The sequence below is a fragment of the Pogona vitticeps genome, chromosome 1 (assembly GCF_051106095.1).
Source record: "Pogona vitticeps strain Pit_001003342236 chromosome 1, PviZW2.1, whole genome shotgun sequence".
Taxonomy (NCBI): domain Eukaryota; kingdom Metazoa; phylum Chordata; class Lepidosauria; order Squamata; family Agamidae; genus Pogona; species Pogona vitticeps.
This window is the reverse complement of record NC_135783.1, coordinates 3929204-3949948: the sequence shown is the minus strand read 5'-3', so window position 1 is coordinate 3949948 and position 20745 is coordinate 3929204. Positions and strand designations below refer to the sequence as shown.

General features: G+C 45.4%; 1 protein-coding gene across 13 annotated transcripts in view; it reads right to left on the bottom strand.

Annotated features, from left to right (window-relative positions):
* Positions 1-20745, bottom strand: part of NCOA1 (nuclear receptor coactivator 1) — a 291778-nt gene that overhangs the window by 92491 nt on the left and 178542 nt on the right. For all 13 annotated transcript variants that reach the window (XM_072986356.2, XM_072986368.2, XM_072986373.2 and 10 more), the window contains one exon: positions 3055-3160. In XM_072986356.2, coding sequence (XP_072842457.2) covers positions 3055-3143 — 89 coding nt within the window. In that variant the 5' untranslated portion in view covers positions 3144-3160. The remainder of the gene's footprint in view (positions 1-3054; positions 3161-20745) is intronic.

The window sequence follows — 20745 nt, the reverse complement described above, 5'->3', positions numbered from 1 at the left end:
CAGAAGAGACAAAAACCTTTTCGGCTTTCTCAGGATTCCTGCTGCATTCACAAAAACATCCTCAAGGTTTTTTTTGAGGTTCCATTATGAATGTTCATGAAAACAAGATGGTTTTAAAGCAAGCTAAGAGGGGGGTGCCACATGTAAACTAGTGACTATTCCATGGTCCAGTTCTCCCACTGGATCTCTTGCTACCTTCCTTCCAATTAGCATGGAAAATTTCTCCGATAAATCTGGGACTGGCATTTGCACCGTTCATTCCGCTCCTCTGCTATAAATTCGCTGGCATTAGTCGTTGCTGTTTTAAAATTTGCATTTTTACACAGGCACATATGGACACAGAGGAAAATAAATCTCAGTGTGTTGCATTTCTCCCCACCCCCCCGAGTCAAAAAAATAAACATAAAAATCACTGAATAGACACTTTGTTACTGCTATGATTTTCCTTCCTTCGATCCTGCTGTACTCCCCTCCTCCTTTTTAATTCAGTCAAATAGGCAATCCAATAGAATCATAGAAATCCTAGAAAAGTGAAGTTGGAAGGGGCCTACAAGGCCATCATGTCCAACCCCTTGCTCAGGGCAGGAATACAATCAAAGCAGATCTGCCAGGTGATTATCCAAGTTTTCCTTGAATGCCTCCAGTGTTGGAGCACTCGCCAACTCCCGAGGTCACTGGTTCCACTGTCGTGCTGCTCTAACAGTTAGGAAGTTTTTTCCTGATATTCAGCTGAAATCTGGCTTCCTGTAACTTTAGCCCATGGTTGCATGTCCTGCAGCCTGAGATGATCGAGAACATATCTTGCCCCTCCTCTGTAGGACAGCCTTTCAAATATTTGAAAAGTGCTATCCTATCACCCCTCAGTCTTCTTTTCTAAAGGCTAAACATGCCCAGTTCTTTCAGCCTTTCCTCATTGGGCTTGGCTTCCAGACCCCTGATCATTCTTGTCACCCTCCTCTGAACTTGTTCCAATTTGTTGGCATCCTTCCTGAAATGTGGTGTCCAGAACTGAACACAATACTCAAGGTGAAGCCTAACCAGTGCTGAATAGAGGGGGACCAGCACCTCTCAGGATATGGAAACTGTACTTCTATTAATGCAGCCTAAAATAGCATTGGCCTTTTTTTGTAGCCACATCACACTGTTGGCTCATATTTAGCTTGTGATCTACGACAATTCCAAGATCCTTCTCGCTCGTAGTTTTGCTGAGCCAGGTTATCTCCCATCTTGTAACTGTGCAATTGGTTTCTTTTCCCAAGGTGCAGGACTTTGCACTTATCCCTGTTGAATTTCATTCTGTTGCTTTCGGCCCAGTGCTCCATCCTATCAGGGTCATTTTAAATTTTGTTTCTGTCTTCTAGACTATTAGCTATTCAGCCCAATTTGGTATCATCTGCAAATTTGACAAGCATTCCCTGCACCCCATGATCCAGGTCATAATCAGAAGGTCACGGGACACTTTGTCAAAAGCTATGCTGAAGTCAAGATATACTACGTCTACAGCATTCCCTCTGTCTATCAGAGAGGTGACCTGATCAAAAAACGAGATCAAATTAGTTTGGCAGGATTTGTTCTTGAAAAATCCGTGTTGGCTTCTAGTTATCACTGCCTTGTTTTCTAGGTGCTTGCACAAGGACCGCTTTATGATCTGTTCCACAATTTTGCCTGGGACGGATGTCAGGCTGACTGGTCTGTAGTTTCGAGGTTCCTATTTTTTGCCCTTTTGGAACATAGGGACAATATTGGCCTTCCTCCAATCCTCTGGCACCTCCCCCATTTCCCATAATTTCAAGAAAATAATGGATAGTGGTTCTGAGATTTCTTCAGCCAGTTCCTTCAGTACTCTCAGATGCAGTTCATCTGGCCCTGGAGATTTGACCTTGTTCAAGGTGGTAAGGTATTCCTTGACTTTTTGTTTATCTATCTCCAGCTGCAATCCTGTCCTCCCCTTGCACTTCCGATTGGGAAAAGACAGAACTAAAATAGGAATTGCCTTTTCTTTGTCCTCTGTTATCATTTTTCCATCTCCATCGCGGAGTTGTGCCACGATGCCTTTTGTCTGTCTTTTGTGACTCAACATACCCAAAGAAGGTTTTTTTTATTGCTTTTAGTGTCTCCAGCTAACCTCAGCTCATTCTCATGAAAAGAACAAAAACGTTTTGGCACTTTAAAGAGTAACTGCTAAATTTTAATGTGAATTTTCGTGGGCAGGCCCACTTCCTAAGACATAAGAATGACTTCCTCAGAAAGTGACACTGAGGTGGATCTTGACGTGCCAGAGGCAAAAAGATGGGTGGGCAGGGGAGGAAGGTGAAAACAGAGAAGAATCTGATCATGAAAGCACCAGAGTCAATTTGGAAGGAAAACATGGGCTAAGAGTCCAGTGAAAAATCCAGAATGGGGGTGTGAGGAAAATTTCTCAATGCCCCCTTTGGGTTTTGTAATACACAATTTAAAAAAAAAGAACTTGCTGCTCTGTGTAGAAGGGTTATTAATTGTTTAAATTATTAAACACTGACAAACAATTTAACCAATGAACTGAAGAAAATATTGAGGTCTTAACTAAAGCCAGCTGCCAAATGAGGCAACCAGATGGAGAGTCCCGTAGCTGGCTGGTGGCATAAACAAGACTATCATCTCCTCATCAAAAGGATGATGCTAAAACTTTTTATGGAGTGGGCCAATATCCTTCCTCTAAGCTTTTAATTTAAACTGAGATGTATTTATTTTTTCTTGTTTATCTTCAGTTGGATTTTAGATCACAGAAGCAGTGAAGGAGAAACAGTCATAAAAGATGCTGTGAGCGAAAAGCTTGAATAAATCAATAAGTTAAAAACAGATTCAGCAACAAGTTGCCAGTTGCCCAAACGGCACAGATGGAGTGTTGTGTTCCATCTTCCATGGCAGCTCCATGCAATAACAGACCCTGGTGGGATGTGCAAACTTGTTTGGAGTAGATTAAATCTGCTCCCATCTGGAGATTGCAGGCGGCAGAATGTCTGAAACTGTCCCTGTCTTAACCGGGAAGGAACCATCTTGAAGCTCTCTACTCACCTCTGGGCTAGCGTGTCACACGGCGACCCCTTTCTCTTCTGGGAATCCGGGTTCGTCGGATCCGTTGCGTTGTTCCCAAGGCCACTCATGTTGAGTCAGTTCACGCCTGAGAAACAAACAAGGAACACAGGTAAAGTACAGAACAGGGTAAAGGAAATGGAAACAAGATAATGGACGATTCGGGCTCCAAACAGCCTCAGGACACCTGACTCAAGGGTAGTACTGAAGGGGGAGGGAAAGGCTTCCCCTATCCTTCCACAGCCACAACAAACCATATCCCCAACTCAACTGGTTTGCTACACACCAGTTTGCCCTCTTAGTTTTGCTGATTCATCCTCAAAGGTGTAGGCAGCTGATTTATTGCACGAGACCCCCTACAAACGCTGGCCAGAACGCCCACTCTTGAAGACTTTCTGCTCAAGCCCACGGCATCTCAGATGCCTGGCTCTGATACCCACCAGTCATAAAGGGTACCTATGCTCGGTGAGTTACACCATCCTGTTAACAAACAGTATTACTGCTCCCCTCTATGCATTAAAAAAGGAAGGGTGGAGCCCCATCAGCAGTGAAAGTGAGTCCAGAGCTATGCAATTAGACTTAACAGTTTCAGAGCCCTCATGGGCTGCGAAGCAATAAAGGAGTGCTTTTAAGAGAAAGGCAGGGTAAAAATGCTTTAAATAAGGAAACAATTATAAAACAGAAGTAAGGCCCAATGTGACCAGCTGCATCACACCAGAAAGAAAGTGCACAGGACTACAGCTGTTAGTTCTGGAACAAGCATGGGGAAACTGCGTCGTCTGGTACCTAAGCTAGATGTGGATCATGCAATTCCCCATCGATACCATCAACGTCTTTCCCTTCTCTGTTCATCCTCTCAAGGCATGGAAAAGCTCTTATATGCAGGCCATAGCTGACCAGAGATGTAACTCTTCTCCATGAATTTTTTTTTATCTCCAATCAGGTCCCGTATGGAGTTCTTTCCTGAGGTCTTCTTTCCAAGTGCTGAGCCCGGAAAACCTGACCCAACTTCAGCTAATCCTCAAATATCAGTGGAGAAGTGGGGTTCAGAGGGCCCATGAGTGTGGGTTCATTCATATGAGGGACTGGACCTGTGCACACACATGAACCACTGGCATTCTTGGCCTCTGGCCATGCCTGCTGCTGAAAGCCCTCTACGTGGAGTCTGGCCCCTGGGATGAAAATAATTTGTCTACCTGCATGTGATAATGTAACACTGACTTAAATTTTATTTAGCCTATAAGGGTCAGGACTCTCTCTCTCTCTCTCTCTCTCACACACACACACACACACACACACACACACGCACGCACGCACGCACGCACGCACGCACGCACGCACGCACATAAATATATAAAATATTTTTACCCCGCAGCTTGCAGCATTAAAAAGACAATATTTAAAAGCTAAAAACAGTAAGTATACAAATATTGGAAAGTGAATTGAACAAATATATTAAAAATGGCAATTAAAATCAACACTAAAAATAAATTTAAAAGCAACAGACCACAACCATCGGTTCAAAACACTCCTCTCGTGTCTGAATATTTGCTGTCCTTGCAGAAGGAAAGCAAAGATGGAGCCAGCCTGGCCTCCAGTGGGAGGGAGTTCCAGAGTCTGGGAGCAGCAAGACAGAAGGCCCTCTTCTGTGTCCCGACCAAACAAGCCTCCCTGGATGATCTTAAGGCCCAGGCAGGTTCACAGACATAGGCATTACATAGAAACAAATCAGAAAAAATTCTTCTGCCTTCTTAGAAATAAGGAAACTTTGAAAGAGGTGATTTGGAGTGAAGAACTGGAACAGTGACGACAGACTCTTTTCTCAAGCCGCTGCAAAATCTGCCTAATTTAGCAAATATTTGTATAATATGCAAATAGACATGCCTAGATTTGGGGAACTGGAACAAAAAGTCCTGCTGTTTCTCAATACAAGATTTCACACGCCCAAGGTACAGATCTTCAACACATATTTGTCATGGGTGCTAGGGGGAAAAAATCTAGTAGGTAACTGAGACTGCTTGACACTTATTCTTCGCTGGAATCATCACTACCAATATTTCAGCGTTTGGTGAGAGTTCGAGCTCTTTAAGTCATATTATATCACCACCTAGCAACAACATCTGGGGCCGCCCACCGAGGGTCTACTAGCAGCAATGGAAATCATGAACAGCTGGAGGGTAACTGGCTAGGAGGCTGGCAAGTATTTGGGTCCCGGTTCCAAGTCCGACTCTGAGTCCTGGGTACGAAGTCTGAGTCCCTATTAAAAATAAGTATTATTCCCCATACAAAAGGGAGGGGTGGGTGGGTTCTGAGTCATTGGGGGGGGAACAATGCCAAGTGAAGTCACCGGTGCAATTCAACTCTGACTTGGCAGCAAGTCCCGAAACTTGGGTCTCCATCCCTGGTAACTGGAAAAGTTACTCTTTTGGGGGGATTATAACTGGTAGGTAGAATCCTCCGGCTGCGCCGACTGTGGAATTCCAAGACGGGTGCTCCAAAAGGTAACTTTTCTGAGGTCCGATGTAATAAAGCAAACCAACAGCCCAACCATGACCACAGATCTAATTTTATTCCTCTTTCTCTGGCATACCTGAAGTCTAAAAGGAGGCCAAAGCAAACGTAATGGGAGAAGGGAAACAGATGAGCTCTTTTTAAACCTGAGACTGCAAAATCCATCTGTTCTGGGTACAAGAGTTATGCATCCATTATAGACTTGACTTTAGCTTATTTTCCATCCATTTCCTTCCGCGCCTGGCACTCTGCTTAACCACTACTTAACTTATATCCAGTCTTGGTTCTGCTTCAAATAAAACAAAATAAAATTCAATTCACACCAGAAATTATTACGCCAATGTAAAAATCTTTGGATTTGGCTCATGCAGAGAAAGGGGGGGGGGGGAATCACAAAAGACTTTGCAACTGTTAACCTTTAACAAAAGTTAGATCCTTATTCAAAAGCAATGTTTCTCAGGAGCAGGTCCACCAAAGGCATACACTCTTCTCTTTCTCCATACAATTCAGGGAGACGACAGGAAGACAGTGACCTTGGCAATGCATTCAAACTCTAACAAAGCAAAGCTATCAACAGAATTGCCAGCTTAGCTGAAATCTTTGGCTCCGTTCAGACACTTGATGTAATTTGTTCAGGATTTTTTTTTTAAAACTGTAAATCCAGTTTATTTTGCAACAACCCTTGCCAAGGCTGACAAGCCAAAAACAATTTGAACGATCCTAAAAATAAGTCTGATGGTTCAGCTGGAAAAATGATCCTGACCCCAGGAGCTCAAAATGGATCTTTCAACTCCAAAGGGGATGCTTACTCCACGCAATGGTGGGTAGGAGACAAAGGGTATTTGGAAGAGTGTGCTCTAACCGTCTCTCCACAGGCTTGTCTTTGCTCCAAGACATGGGGCTCTCAGTTACAAGAGAACCCTTTTCAAAGAACCGTGATTTTGCACGTTGCATTATCTTGTCCAGAAGAAAGCGATGTGGTGAGCTTGGAGGAAGAATCCCAACAACTGTTTCCTTATGTGGCAGCAATACACAGGCTTGCAAACTGAGAGCCAGAATCATCTCTGACACTCTCTGACAGATAAAACACCAGACGCAGGTTACACATGGATATGGAAAGCCAGAGGTCTGCCTTAGATGTCCTGAAAATACTGAAACCACTCATAGTTGGAAGAGAGAACTGAAAACCACCTTACAGGTATACCTGTGTGAAGGTATGGGTTCTTGCAGGCTGGCAGAATCTTGGGTCCAGCTATGCAAACAGGAAAGGGTTGAGCAGGTAAGCGGGGAGCATTTTCTAGAGTCAGGGCATGCCAGATAGGCAAGCTGACACCGGCAGCCGCCAAGCACAGAACGACAGTGACTAGAAAGGCCCGGCTCTCTTTTCCTCTTCCACAGGTCAGGAAAGATTCTTTTCAAAACATACACTCTTTTGGTTATAGCCATCCAAACCCTGCCAGCTGTACAAATGAAGGCAAAATCTCAGCTAGAAAGGAGGAGAAACACTCTTTGCAAGCTGAGGAGACATGCTGGCAGAGCTCCTCTCCTTAACACCACCTTGGCTGCAATTTAGGACTTCTCTGTTTTTTGACGTATGCAGATTACAAAAGACAGAAATCACCTGTTGGCACAGCAAGGAAATATATGAATCATCAAGCAAAGCACTCCATTGAGCCAGAAATGCAGGGCTGTGACCTACATTTGGAAGTGGAATTTTCCGCCTTTGACCTCCCCATTACCAGGAAAGCATCCACAGTCCACCTCAAGCTGGCCACATCAGCAATCAGCCAAAGTCAGCAAGGACAGCCTTGCCTGGGGCCAAAGCAAGAGAAGGGCAGGAACTCCCAGGACCCATCTGTCACCAGATGGGAAGAACCACCTGCGTCTGAGCCAGCCTTGGCTTGCATTTATCTCTCACCTGTTTCATGCAACCCACTTCCAGGTTCTCTGTTACACATGACTGGGGCTGATTCCCAAGCTGTTGCCTTCCTAAGCAGTAGAATCCTGATTAGAACCAGAAACAAGTCCCCACAATCCTCTAAATAATGTTATGCTTACTATCCCCCCCCCCCCGGCCTGCTTCCCCAGCTGGGCATTACGGAGATGCTGATCAGATGGAACCCTTTGCACTGCTATGCTATAGAGCAACTAGGAAGGACAGAATGCATGACAACCATCATGTGTGACTGCGCAATTTGGACTTCCACACTTCAGGATGTGGAAGTGATGCCAAGTCTAGAACCAGAGAGTCAAGCTATAGCCTTCCTCCCTTCACAGGGCACTTACATCAGGGCTTCATTTAGTGGACCATCGGACATCATCTTTTCTCCCCAATATAGTTTTTATCCCCTGAAAACCACTGCCTTTTTATTGTTGTTGTTTAGTCATTTAGTCGTGTCCGACTCTTCGTGACCCCATGGACCAGAACACGCCAGGCCCCCCTGTCTTCCATTGCCTCCCGGAGTTGAGTCAAATTCATGTTGGCAGCTTCGAGGACCCTGTCCATCCATCTCGTCCTCTGTCGTCCCCTTCTCCTCTTGCCTTTGCACTTTCCCAACATCAGGGTCTTTTCCAGGGAGTCTTCTCTTCTCATGAGATGGCCAAAGTCTTGGAGTCTCAGCTTCAGGATCTGCCCTTCCAGTGAGCACTCAGGGTTGATTTCCTTTAGAATGGATAGGTTTGTTCTCCTTGCAGTCCAGGGGTCTCTCAAGAGCCTCCTCCAACACCACAATTCAAAGGCATCAATTCTTCGGCGGTCAGCTTTCTTTATGGTCCAGCTCTCACTTCCATACATCATGACAGGAAAAACCATAGCTTTGACTATTCAGACTTTTGTTGGCAAGGTGATGTCTTTGCTTTTTAAGATGCTGTTGAGGTTTGTCATCGCTTTCCTCCCAAGAAGCAGGCGTCTTTTAATTTCGTGGCTGCTGTCACCATCTGCAGTGATTATGGAGGCCAAGAAAGTAAAATCTGTCACTGCCTCCATATCTTCCCCTTCTATTTCCCAGGAGGTGATGGGACCAGTGGCCATAATCTTTAAGTTTTTTTTTTGATGTTGAGCTTCAGACCATTTTTGGAGCTCTCCTCTTTCACCCTCATTGGGTGAACCACTGCCTAGACAGCTACATTTTATGGTGGCAGGTTGCGCTAAGCCTTTGACAAGCCACCCAATCCACCCAAACAGACATTGGCAGGGAAGGGAGGCTCCAGCTGAAAGTAAAAGTGGCCACCTCGGAGTCTTCCAACAGGTTCATATAAAGACATCCGTCCAAAAGACGAGAGGGATAAAACCTCACGAAGAATATAACAAATTTTGCAAATCATTTTGGTGGCAGTGAAAAGGGGTGTCTCAGCACACTGTCACATGCCATTGGAAAAAATGTCAACCTCTGCAAGATTTCTGCACAAAATCAAAACTGGCCAAAAACAAAACAAAACTAGTGGTATTTGGTGCAAAAACCACTTCGGGGGGGGGGAATACCTGGTTGTGGGAGCAAATCACAAAGATTTTAGTATAAAACACCATGTTCACCATACAGAAGGTATAAAAGGATGAAGTACTCCTTTGACGAGGAGTCCTATGAGGAAGAGCCTTAAAGACCATTATATTTTGATGTGGACTTTCATGGACAAGTCAAATAAATAAATAAATAAATAAATAAATAAATAAATAAATAAATAAATAAATAAATAAATAAATAAATAAATATTGAGTGAAATACCACTGCAACTCCAAAAATCCCCCAACAGGCACAGGTACTAATGATTCTAGGAGTTGTAATCCAATAATGTAAACTTTCTGAACTCTCTTTTAGATTGTCTACAACACAGGCACCTCCACACATTGTATATATCATGTCGTGAGCTGCAGGTATTTGTCACTCTACAAAGGTAGGCAACAGGGCCAGGAAAGGCAAGGTAGAGTGTATTGTGTACGGCTGGCAGGAGGGCAGCCAAATATTTCAAAGTAGCATCAAAAGGCAACACAACACCAATTCAGCTCATTAATATCCTTCACTAACTCTGGAGGAAAGGATCTCTGTTTGGATTGCCTGCCAAGGGTAAAATCATGTTTTGGGTCATCACCTGCCTTTGTCGGTAAATGAGGAATCACCATGTTTTTGGCCCAACCCATTCTTTTGTTCCTTGTAATGGTTTGCATAGAAAGTTCACAGCGAAAGCATATTACATTACAACCTAGAATTGCTCCTTCCTTTAAAAAAGAGTATGAGTGGAAAAGGACGACAGAAGCGATGTACTTTTTAGATCACCATTCGATAAAGAAAAGCATCTGAGATTCAGAAGGAAGAAAGCTGGAACGGGGTTTTCTAAACAGATAAATAAACAGTTCTGCTCCTGACTGTCGTAAGGGCAGGAGTGCACCTCAAATGCTTCGCTCTTGGCCAGATTCTTCTAAAGAGCAGATGATGCCTGCGTTTCAACAGCTGCCGACACAAAATGAATGGCTCCCAAAGGCAGTCCTGATAGGAACCTGAGTTCTTCTGCTTCTCCTCCCCTCCCCTTCCATTCTTTGCAAGGAAGTCATACGATCTGTTTGGAGCCCATGAGGATTAATTGGCTGGTATTTACCAAGCACTTAAGGTCCACTTGGAGGGAGGTGCTACGGGAGTGAAAAGAATGAATATTATTAGCTGCCAAGCTCATGCGGAAAGATAAGACTCTGCTCAGCAACTGGACAGGAGAGCACGGAGGTCATGCATGCAACGAGGACCTGTCAAAAGTGTCAACAGCAATCCACACACACACACAGAGGACAACACTACCTATCTTTCACAAACAAGAGGTGTACTGTCTGCAGTCAAGCACCCAAAACAGTTACATCAAAGGCCTAGCCCTCATGGGAAAGGGTTGAGCGCCTGTTTTCAAAATCAATCCTAGATCAAGAGGAGACCAAAGCATTTACTGAAGGATAAACAGCAGGCAAGAGAGGAAGGGGAGACCTGTCCCACTCTTAAGAGTGCAAAGTTGGAAACATCTTCAAGGGAGGTTAGAAAGTGCAGGATAATTATAGGAAGCATCACAACTGGGATCTCAGTGATGAACAGCAGCGTCAATCCTCCCAGCCTGGAAAAGGAACTTTCTGGCAAACTGCCTGGATGGCTCGTAGATTCTGGAAGCTATGGTTCAAAAAAAGTTACTTTTCCAAAGTCTGGGAATTCTGGGAATCGGACGCTGGGAGATGAACAAGGGACGGCCAGCCTCTCTACCTCTTGCTTTGGAAGCAACCACCGGCAACATGGAAAACAGGACGCTATAACAGGGATGTTTCAACTGAGCAGTCGCTGTGTCCTTAAATGTGTGAAGCATCACATGTCTGTAAATGCGACCATGTTTAGAGCACCGTTTTTGCGCACAAAATGTCCCAGGTTCAACCTCCAGCATCTTCAGATCAGTCTGGGAGAGACCCCTTCCTTAAGCCCTAGGCAGGCATTGTCGCCAGTCAATGCTCGTAACTATACTGGGCTGGATGAACCAAGAGGTCGAGTCCCGCTCACAACTGCGATGCCGCACATCTGTTTATGAGATGCAGCATCCCCCATCGGGGTTCCAGATAAAACAAAAAGACCCATATAAAGCAGGCAAGAAGATGTCAACGGCACTTTACAAAAGCACACAAAAACAAGATTAGAAGTCATATCGACGTGTAACTCACCCTCCAAACATTCTGAAATTGCTAGGTTTTCGCCACTCAGTCATGTTAGAAGGACACGGCATGAGTGGGAAGATTTCTCCATCCTTCCTTTCCACTGACACTTTGACAATAACTCTGCCCTGTTCAACAACGTCAACAAGACCACTTGCAGCACTAGGCGTAGCAGAGGAACCACCACCGAATCAACTCTCTCCAGCTTCCTTTCTTCAGGGCTGCAACCCTCGGGATTAATTATTAGCAACCTGGCAGGTCAACTCAGAAGTTTCCTGCTAAGGCTCTCCTTTCCCTTTCCCATAAGGTGACTGCTCACAAGACAATTTCTATATCAGACTCAGAAATGATTACCACTTTTTTCTGATTACATGAATAGTATCTCCCTAGCTTGGGGAGGCAGAGAATAGTAGTGACTGTTGCATGGTATTATAGCAAGATTTGGAAAAACCCTCAACATACATTTCCAACAGCATTTTAAAACTTCAGCATTAACAATCATAATGCTTTGTCTACACATATTTATTCCACCCATTAGGACTCTATTCTAGAAACCTGTGTTCAGTCCTGGCTGACACACAGATTAGGCGAAAGGGAAGATAAAGCGTCCCTTTGTCTCAAGTTCGACTCTGGAAAGCTGAATCCCTCAAATTTGATTTGTGGCCTGTACTGCGTTGGAAATTGCAGTGGATGATTGATCATACAGGGGCTGCAGATTGATTCTGGAGTGAATCCCTTCCTCCCTCCGTTCCTTCCTTCCTTTGGTCCCGCCTCTGATGATCCTTTTATGGGGCATAAAGGCAGGAAACAACAAAAACAACAAGGACAACAACAACAATACTAATAATTAGGGACTACTGATAAGGTGACAGGGTAATCTAGTGCTAATGTCATATATGTAAGATTTTTTTTTTAAAAGTGAACAATTGGGGGAGAGGAAAGCATGCAGAGGCATATTCCCCTGGTCTGAACATCACACCCCAACAGCCTACATCACTGAAACACCACCTAAAGACACGCCTCCATCTTTACAAGAGTGTCTTTGGTGTTTTGCAAAGTAATGGAAGCTTGGGGTGGGGAGGCCCCTCTGCCCTAGAGCTGATAGTCTAAAATGCTGCCAGCGAAAGAACAGAAGGAGATGCCGCTAGAGGCCATCATCCAGGCTCAGGCTGAACAAACAACATTCCTTCCGGCATTTCTCTTGCTAGCAGTAATTACTCCTATTTTTTTCTTGCATCCACTGCTTTATAAGCCCCTTTCACTAAGATGCATTATTTTGAATCAGAGCCCACCCACTTTCACATTTCTTCAAGCCTCCCCCACTCTAAACCAGTAGTTCTTAACCTTTGTAACTCAGGTGTTTTTGAACTGCAACTCCCAGAAAAACCATAGGTTTGACTATGCAGACCTTTGTCGGCAAGATGATGTCTCTGCTTTTTTGTTAATTAATAACTTGGGATAAGGTATGGGAAACAGAGGGTAAAGGGGGATGTAAGGGGGGGGAAGGAGGGGTAAGAGAAACACAAAATATACTGAACTGACAACCAATCTACTCATACTGCAATATCAAAATCAAATTGAGCTTTCCTCAATTTTTCCTTAAATTATTTCAGGAAAAAGTCTCGTTTTTATACACGGAAAAACATGGCACCTCTAGGAAAAAGCTGATTCACGGGTTCGGTCAGCATTAGCACATCCATGTAACAGCAAAAGATCACTCTTGGGTGGGAAGCAAACTGATCCAGTCAGGGCAACATTTATTGAGCATGGAAGGAAGAGGACAAACACATTTTGATTAGCCACCAAATTCTACAAATGAGGAAGTTGGGTGGTCTGAGAGTAGCCCTCACATTCATAACTGGACAAAGGGGCATTTTTGGCACAGCACTGCAAAACGACTTTGATGGTCACATGACATATGCTTTGATCTAAGAGGAAACACAATGATGCTCATTTCCTTTGGCAAGCATATCTTTTATGTAAAACTTCCATCTTTTATGTAGAACTTTATGAAGCATCTGAAACTGCAGGAGAGCTAGTCAAAGGTTGCTTCCTCCCTGGCCCTTTTCAGACTGACCTTCCGTTAAGAATCTAGACAACATTCATGTTTCATTGCTGCCTACGCGTTGTAGCTAAGCAATCAGTGATTAATCGCATCTTAACTGCTTCTATATCTGAATATTTTCTTTAACAGTAAAAAAAAAACACATCTTTTTTTAAATAGGGAAATAACACTGCTTCACAATAAAATCATAAAAAGGAAGGAAGGAAACCAGCAATTAAAGCTCCCTGACCAAAACAGAAAGTGACACTAGAGTAATTAAGGCAAGCTACTGAAGAGCCAATAAAAGGCAACTGATCACCTGGACAAAACCTCTGCCAAATGAGATTTTCTTTAGAGTAAACACTGAAGGATCCTGACAGTGAGGAAGGATGCTCAGGGATACCACAGTGCTGTATTCGATGGAGATGGAACCTCTGGCTTTAATTCGAGATAATTGCAAAAAGCAATGCCTCAGCACTACTCGAAGCCTGCAGTGTTGGAAGCCAACAAAGTATTTCAAACTATTACAAGCATCTCCTCTTTATGTTACAAGAGCATCTTATTCCATGTTGTTCATTATGAAGTCATTGGAAATTCAAATCCACTTCATTACAGCAGCTGCTTCCCTTCTGCATGCCAAATGGCTCCATTACGATGAAGCTGTGTGCATGGAAATGACACCACCTTTCTTTATAAGCAGGAAGGCAACATTAAAAACACGCATTGGCTGTTAACAGAGAAGGCTTCCCACCTGGTTGCTTCTCCCTTTGCAAAGCCAGCCTCCTTCATGTTTGCATGACTTGTGGATTCTTTTCCCACTGCAAGCTGCCTCTTTTGCCAATAGAAATTTGTTCAAGCTGGTGCCTCTCATTATCTCAAGCCTGGGGTTCTCAGATGAACAGCAACACTCCTTCCTAAAGGCCGGCATCCTTTCTTTACACAAACCATCCTGCCCCCTGGTGTAACTGGGATCTGAGGACACCTACCGATACCGCAAATGCTTGTTCATACAATTGCTGCCGGGAAGCCCACGATTCTGTTCGGCTGCCAGGACCAGATCAAGAAATTCCAGCAAGAAAGGCGGAAAACTCTGAAAGGCTCTAACCAGGGCACACCCGTCCAGTAAATCTGCAGCACTGGCCCCAGTGAAGGGAGCTGGACGTGAGTGGACGTGGGGCAGGTATCTTCACGGCTCATGCTCTCTTCCATAGGGCTTGAGCATGTACATGCTGGCTGGTCTCAAAATTGTTTTGCTGGCCGATGAGGAACAACTCATAGCACCTAACCAAGTTGAGAAGCAGACTGTGATTCTGGCACCTGCAGAAGAGGCCCTTTTCTGACATTTCTTTTCCTTCCTGGCAGTAAAAACACAACACAAACGAACTGAAATAGCTGAGCATCAGCTGCCTTTTCATGACACCCAAAATCTGGGTCTGGGGGGGTCACGGCACTCACTCTGCCTAATGTTAGGGCCGCTCTGTGGGGCCAATCCGCAACTTTAAAACTCTGCAAGCCCAAGCTGTACCCAAAATCTTCTTCCTCTGATGGCTGTTTCCTTCTAAGCTCTTTACCGAGCCATCTTGGTGGAGTATCAGACAAAGATTAAAGAAGAAAGTAGTCCCCCCCCAAAAAAAAACCAACAGTTTCTTCTCTTCTACCACAACTGCTTCTCCCACCTTTCAAATGGTTCAGCATTACATTAGTAGCCAAAAGCAGTGCTCTTTCTACAAGGGGCATTGCAGCTGTATATGTTGCTAAAGCGGTCTTCCTTTGTACGCTTGCTGGATCCTTTGGAGAAACTGACTAACTAGATGCTCAGATAAACAAAACAGTCTTCTAATGTGCCCCCCACCCCACCTTCCAATGAAGTAGCCATGTTAGTCTGTTTCAGCACATACAGCAAGAATTGTGGCATTTTAAAAAGATCAAAAAGATTTATTTCAGCATGAGCTTTTGCAGATCACTTCAAGGTGGCATGATAATTTTGTTTTTATTTTCGCTTAACATGCCTTAAGGACCAAGGCACATTGGAACACCTGTGCCAGAGAAAGAAAAACACTACCTAAGCTGAAATCTCAACCCCCCAAAAAGAGCCGAACGTGAGGCTAGCAGAGGTGTATTGCTAACCAAGGGTCCTCTCTTGCAAAGCAAATTTATGGGCGACTTGATTAGATTATGTTCTTTTGGTTTCAACTACGCTAGCCAAATACCGTAAAGCCACCATTCAAGCTGAGTGTGGTCAAAGCTGCAAGGTAGCCCATATTCCCCCAAACAGTTCTTGTTTAATTAAGAAGCCAGGTAGCAAGTCATTGCAGGAGGATCCTAGCCAGGCAGAACGTGCAAAATCGTATACAACTGCTTTTGAAAGTTCCCACCTGTGTGGGACTTGACCAACAAGGCCAACCTTGAAGACCCGCTTCAATTACACCTGGTGGATGTCCGCCCAACACAGCCTTTCATGTTTTTGAGATGGTGTTTCAGAGCAAATTAAGTTCCCTCCTACCAAGTGAACCGAGACCCCAGGGTGCTACTGAAGCCTCTTTCGCATGGCCAGGACAAGCGTCTGAAGCCTTTCTTGACTTGTTCCAATTACTGCTTGCCACAACAAGGGCCAAAACAGTAGTCAGAGCTGCTTCATCTTTACGTTTTCCTATTGGCTAGAAATGCTTGGAAAAAGATAGGCCATTTGAAGACACTATTTGAGAATGGTAGGCAAGAAAGCCGCCCTTTGAAAAAAAAATGAACCAAAGTTAGGTTTGTATCATTTAAACACTGCATCACTTCACCCATTTCAATCTTCCCCCCAGTGCCCCAGCTTGTAAAAGTGGCAATGGCAGTGAACTCCCCTTTTTAAGGTCACTGCCTGGACAAATATACTGTGGTCAGTCAGGCAGCAACACAGAGCCACGCTTGTTCAGGAGCAAAAATAGCCTACCTGGGTTCTATCCTGCAGCACAAACTTGGGGCTCAGCCATCTGAAACTCAACAGTTTCTCCAGGCCTCTTAAAGGTTCCCCCTTGACATTTAGTCCAGTCGTGTCCGACTCTAGGGCGCGGTGCTCATCCCCGTCTCCAAGCTGTAGAGCCGGCATTTGTCCGAAGACCATTTCCATGGTCATGTGGCCAGCACCACTAGACACGGAACGCCGTGACCTTCCCACTGAGGTGGTGCCTATTTATCTACTCACATTTTTACATGCTTTAGAATAGCTAGGTTGGCAGGAGCTGGGACAAGCAGCGGGAGCTCACTCCGTCATGTGGATTCGATCTTACGACGGGTCTTCTGACCTTGCAGCACAGAGGCTTCTGCAGTTTAACCCGCAGCGTCACCACGACCTTCTCCAGGCCTCTTACAAGATGGGGCGGTATATAAGTCCAATAAATAAATAAATAAATAAATAAGACTAAAATCAGGAGGGATGGCATATGGAACGCCTGAACACTAGTTCAGGCTATAACATCTTCCCAGTACACTGGGTGTGAGGTTGTGAAATTATTAAAGCATAGGGTGATTTGTGTTTAAGACGCAGCTTGACTTTCTGCTGTTTTAAGGAACAGACGCCTTAAATGACAACATATACTTGCTGGAGATCTGCCCATGCTTAGTGCCAAAACCGGACAACGTCATTAGGTAGTAGAGGTGGGCATGGACCTTATTCCCTTTCCCCCACCACCCCGGCCATTGACCCACTCATCTGTGGGACGGCACGCTCCTCTCCTCCTCTTCGGCTGTTCAACCAGTCCCCAGCAGGAGCACTCTTGTCTGAGTGGACGATCCGCCACGGAGGCCGTGCAGGGAAGCCCATGCTCCTGCGGGAGATGGGTTGAACAGCTGAAGAGGAGGAGGAGGAGAGGCGCATACACCGGCTGGTGTGCGGGATCTACTGGGGAAATGGGGGAAGGCAATGTGCAGCACCTCTGGTGCTGAGCATACGAACCAGCACAAACCTCCAAACCATGGTTCATACTCTCTCTATTTGGCTGTGTGTCCTACTCAGGAACTAGAATTTGCCCCCATGGGCTACACCTTAGCCCCTTCTGCTGTGGCTGCACATCACGAACAATCCCCTCTTGTCTTTCAAACGTCCTGTCCAGATTCACCCAAATCGTGTTCTCTCCTTGGCTTCTCCTCCACATAAATCTGACATCATTCTTATTTCCCAGAAACCCACCAAGCTCTCTCTCTCTCTCTCTCTCTCTCTCTCCACCTCATCTCTATGGATGATATGGCAAAGAGTCCAGTCTTAAGAGCATCTGCACAAGACCTGTGAAACTAAGTCAGTGCTTGTTAGTTGTTCTGGGTTTTTCGGGCTCTTTGGCCGTGTTCTGAAGGTTGTTCTTCCTAACATTTCGCCAGTCTCTGTGGCCGGCATCTTCAGAGGACAGGAGTCAGAACTCTGTGCTCTGGTCAGTGCTTCTTGGCCTTTTCAAACTCAATCCTGTTTCAGTAAAAAATAATTCAAATCTCCCTCACTCAACAGTTTTATTTGGGACTTGAAGTGCTGTTTCTTGAACGGGCAAAGATAAGGGAGGGGAGGGTTGCCATTGTGCATGCCCCCCACCTCCTTGGAAAAAAATGCTTTGGTGCTGGGGGAGGGGGGAGAGAAGAGGATGGTGGTGGAATTTTAAGGGGACTCCGCCGTAGAATCACCTACTCACCCGGACCTCTGCAGGACAGAACTACATTGGCAATTAAGTTCCAAAGACATTTGAGATAAATCCCCTTCCCACAGTTTCTACTACTTGCCCATCCGACCCGCTGCCGATCATGTATTACTTGCCGTTATGAACCCCTTGAGGGTCATGCCCACCAACCACATATATTTTTGGACCTGATTTCCCAACCCCTTAGTGTTCGCAGGTGGCAGCCTGCACACAGACGCTGGGGAAAATACAACAAATTGCTCTTCAGTTTTTTGTATTTTCCAGCGTGCACAATTTTCCAGCATATACTTGAATAAATCCATGAAGTGGATTTAAGGAGGAGTAAGCCAATCCGGTTTTCAAAATGGCCGCGCAGCCACAATCCCACAAGCAGCGAAGAGGGGTTTCTACCACTCCCTGCTAGTGGTGGTTGGGGCTACAGCCTGGACTTTTTAAAAAAAGGCTCCGGTCTTGTGTATGGTCTCCTCCCCTAACACAGCATTTTTGGTTTCCACGCAGAAAGCTCTGAGAAAATTCACAGCCTCCCAATTTCAAGCAAAGGCCAAACCGTTGCATGGATGTGCAGGGCAGCTGAACCTGCCAGAACGCCAACAGGGCAGGCTGAAAATTGGTTCTGGAGGCTGGAAATTCAGATCTGATGACAGGCTCCTCAGCCACATCCTGGGAAGTTCACAAGGAAGGCCAGACACAGGCAGAACACGTTTCCGAACGGGCCTTGCCTCTTCTATCTGTCCTTTTCACTCTACTCAATGTGATCCAGCTTTTGGTTTTTCTTCTTGTCTCCTGATGGTTTTCAACTGTTTCAGTTTTCACCAGATTAGATACAGATTAGGCACCCTTCACTCTCGAAAGATGATGGTCATGTGCTCTGTATGGAGGACTTGGAACAGCGTCTAGTGTGGCTGAGAAGGCCAATTCGAGAGTGACCGTCCCTTCCACACTGAAGATAAGCGCAATCTGTCCCCCGTCCAGCTCCCTGATTTTGCTGCTTTCGGGATGGCCTCTTTGCCTTGGCCTGCTGGACAAGGGTCTCTTCAAATTGGGAGAGGCCATGATGCACCGCCTGCCTACAGGCTAAACACTCAGAGGTCAGGGTTCTCCATCTGTTGAGGTTGACTTTCTTGTACCATATGTCTACGCAGAAGAGGCTAACATGAGCAACCATTACTCTAGGAGCAACCAACAGCTTATTTATTTAATATATTTTTACCCCGCCTTTCTCCTTAGAAAAGGACCCAAGGCGGCTCACAACATTTATAGAATGAGTATACAAAGGTGGCATGCGTCATTAAAAGGCAATATTTAAAGCTAAAAACACTAAGTACAGAAATTTTAAAAAGAAACAAGCAAAATACCCCTCGCAGAAATGGGAAATGCAAGCAACACTAAAAACACAGTCAAAGGAGTGGTGCATAACAATCCATCTAAAAAGATCACACTCAGGCAGCTAGTCACTGGGGGAAAGCTTGCCTAAAGAGAAAGGTCTTCAATTGCTTGTGGAACAAAGACGGGAACGAGGCTGGCCTCCAGTGGGAGGGAGTTCCACAGTCTATGGGAGCAGCCACCGAGAAGGTCCTCTCCTGTGTCCCCAACAAATGCGCCTGTGAAGGTGGTGGGACTGAAAGAATGGTTTCCTCTGATGAGCTGGGCAGGGTTATAGAGGGAGACAAGGTCCGCCCCCCCCCCCCCCAAAAGACCTGCCACAGAAAAAGTCAGAAGTCACTTCATCTCACAGTCCAGTCCGAAAAGGCCTCCAGGTCAGAACGCAACAGAGCTCAGTCCTCAACCATCGCCTGCCCCCATCATCCCACAGTAAAAAGGAAGGTGGCTGTGCAGGAGAAGCATGTTTTTATGTGCTACAGGCCATTTAAGAAGGCAATGTGGCTGGACTGTATTTGAAACAGGAATAAATGCATTCACACTAGTTTCTCCTTTGTTAAGAACTGGATGTAACCATGGCAACCACTGGCAAGCACTGACATTTTTCCCCTGGGACTGCTTGATAGATCTAGTGTTGCATAATCAAAATAGTTATTAAATTCCGATAGGAATTTGAGAACTAAACAGCCCCCCTCCTCCACTCCCCTGACAACATCTTTGGCAAATTGCTTATATCAGGGTTGCTTTCCTGCACCTTTCTCGGGGGGGGGGGGGGGTGACACCCATGTGCTGTAGCGCTGCATGCAGAGTTGGGGTCAAACTCAGTAAAGGAGACACGCGGGGGTGGGGGGTGGGGATGGGGGTCTGAGCAAGGTAAACAAAGCGCTGTGTGAGCAACTTCCATGACTGCAAAGGAGAGGACAACAATTCCAGCCAACAGACGTCCGGGCAGCTGGAGCTGGCTAACAAAAGCTAAGGAAAAGGCGGCTGCACAGATCAGCAGAGAGGGAGAAGCTCAACGGGCAACAACTCCCCCCCCCCCAAAAAAATGCTGAACTCAGAAATGGAGGAAGGAGGAACCTAGTGGTTGCCCTTTGGAAACAAAACCCAGCAGCACCCCTTGTCCATCCTGGTCATCTCTTATCATCTGGCCCTTGCACAAGAGGGAAACCCTGGATTATCAGAGGAAGAGTTTCTGCAACAGATAAGGCAACTGAGGAACGTGACATCCACAGAGCAAACAAAGGCAAGATTCTGGCCGGGGCTGGGGCTCTGCTGCTTATATTTCTCGCCCCCGCTGCGTCTTCTCCCTAGTGTGTCTTTTACAACCTTTCTCTCCTTGATTAAAAAAAACGGGAAAAATCCTAGCCATAACCCAGCTGCCCGGCCCAGCTATCCTAGTCTCGGGC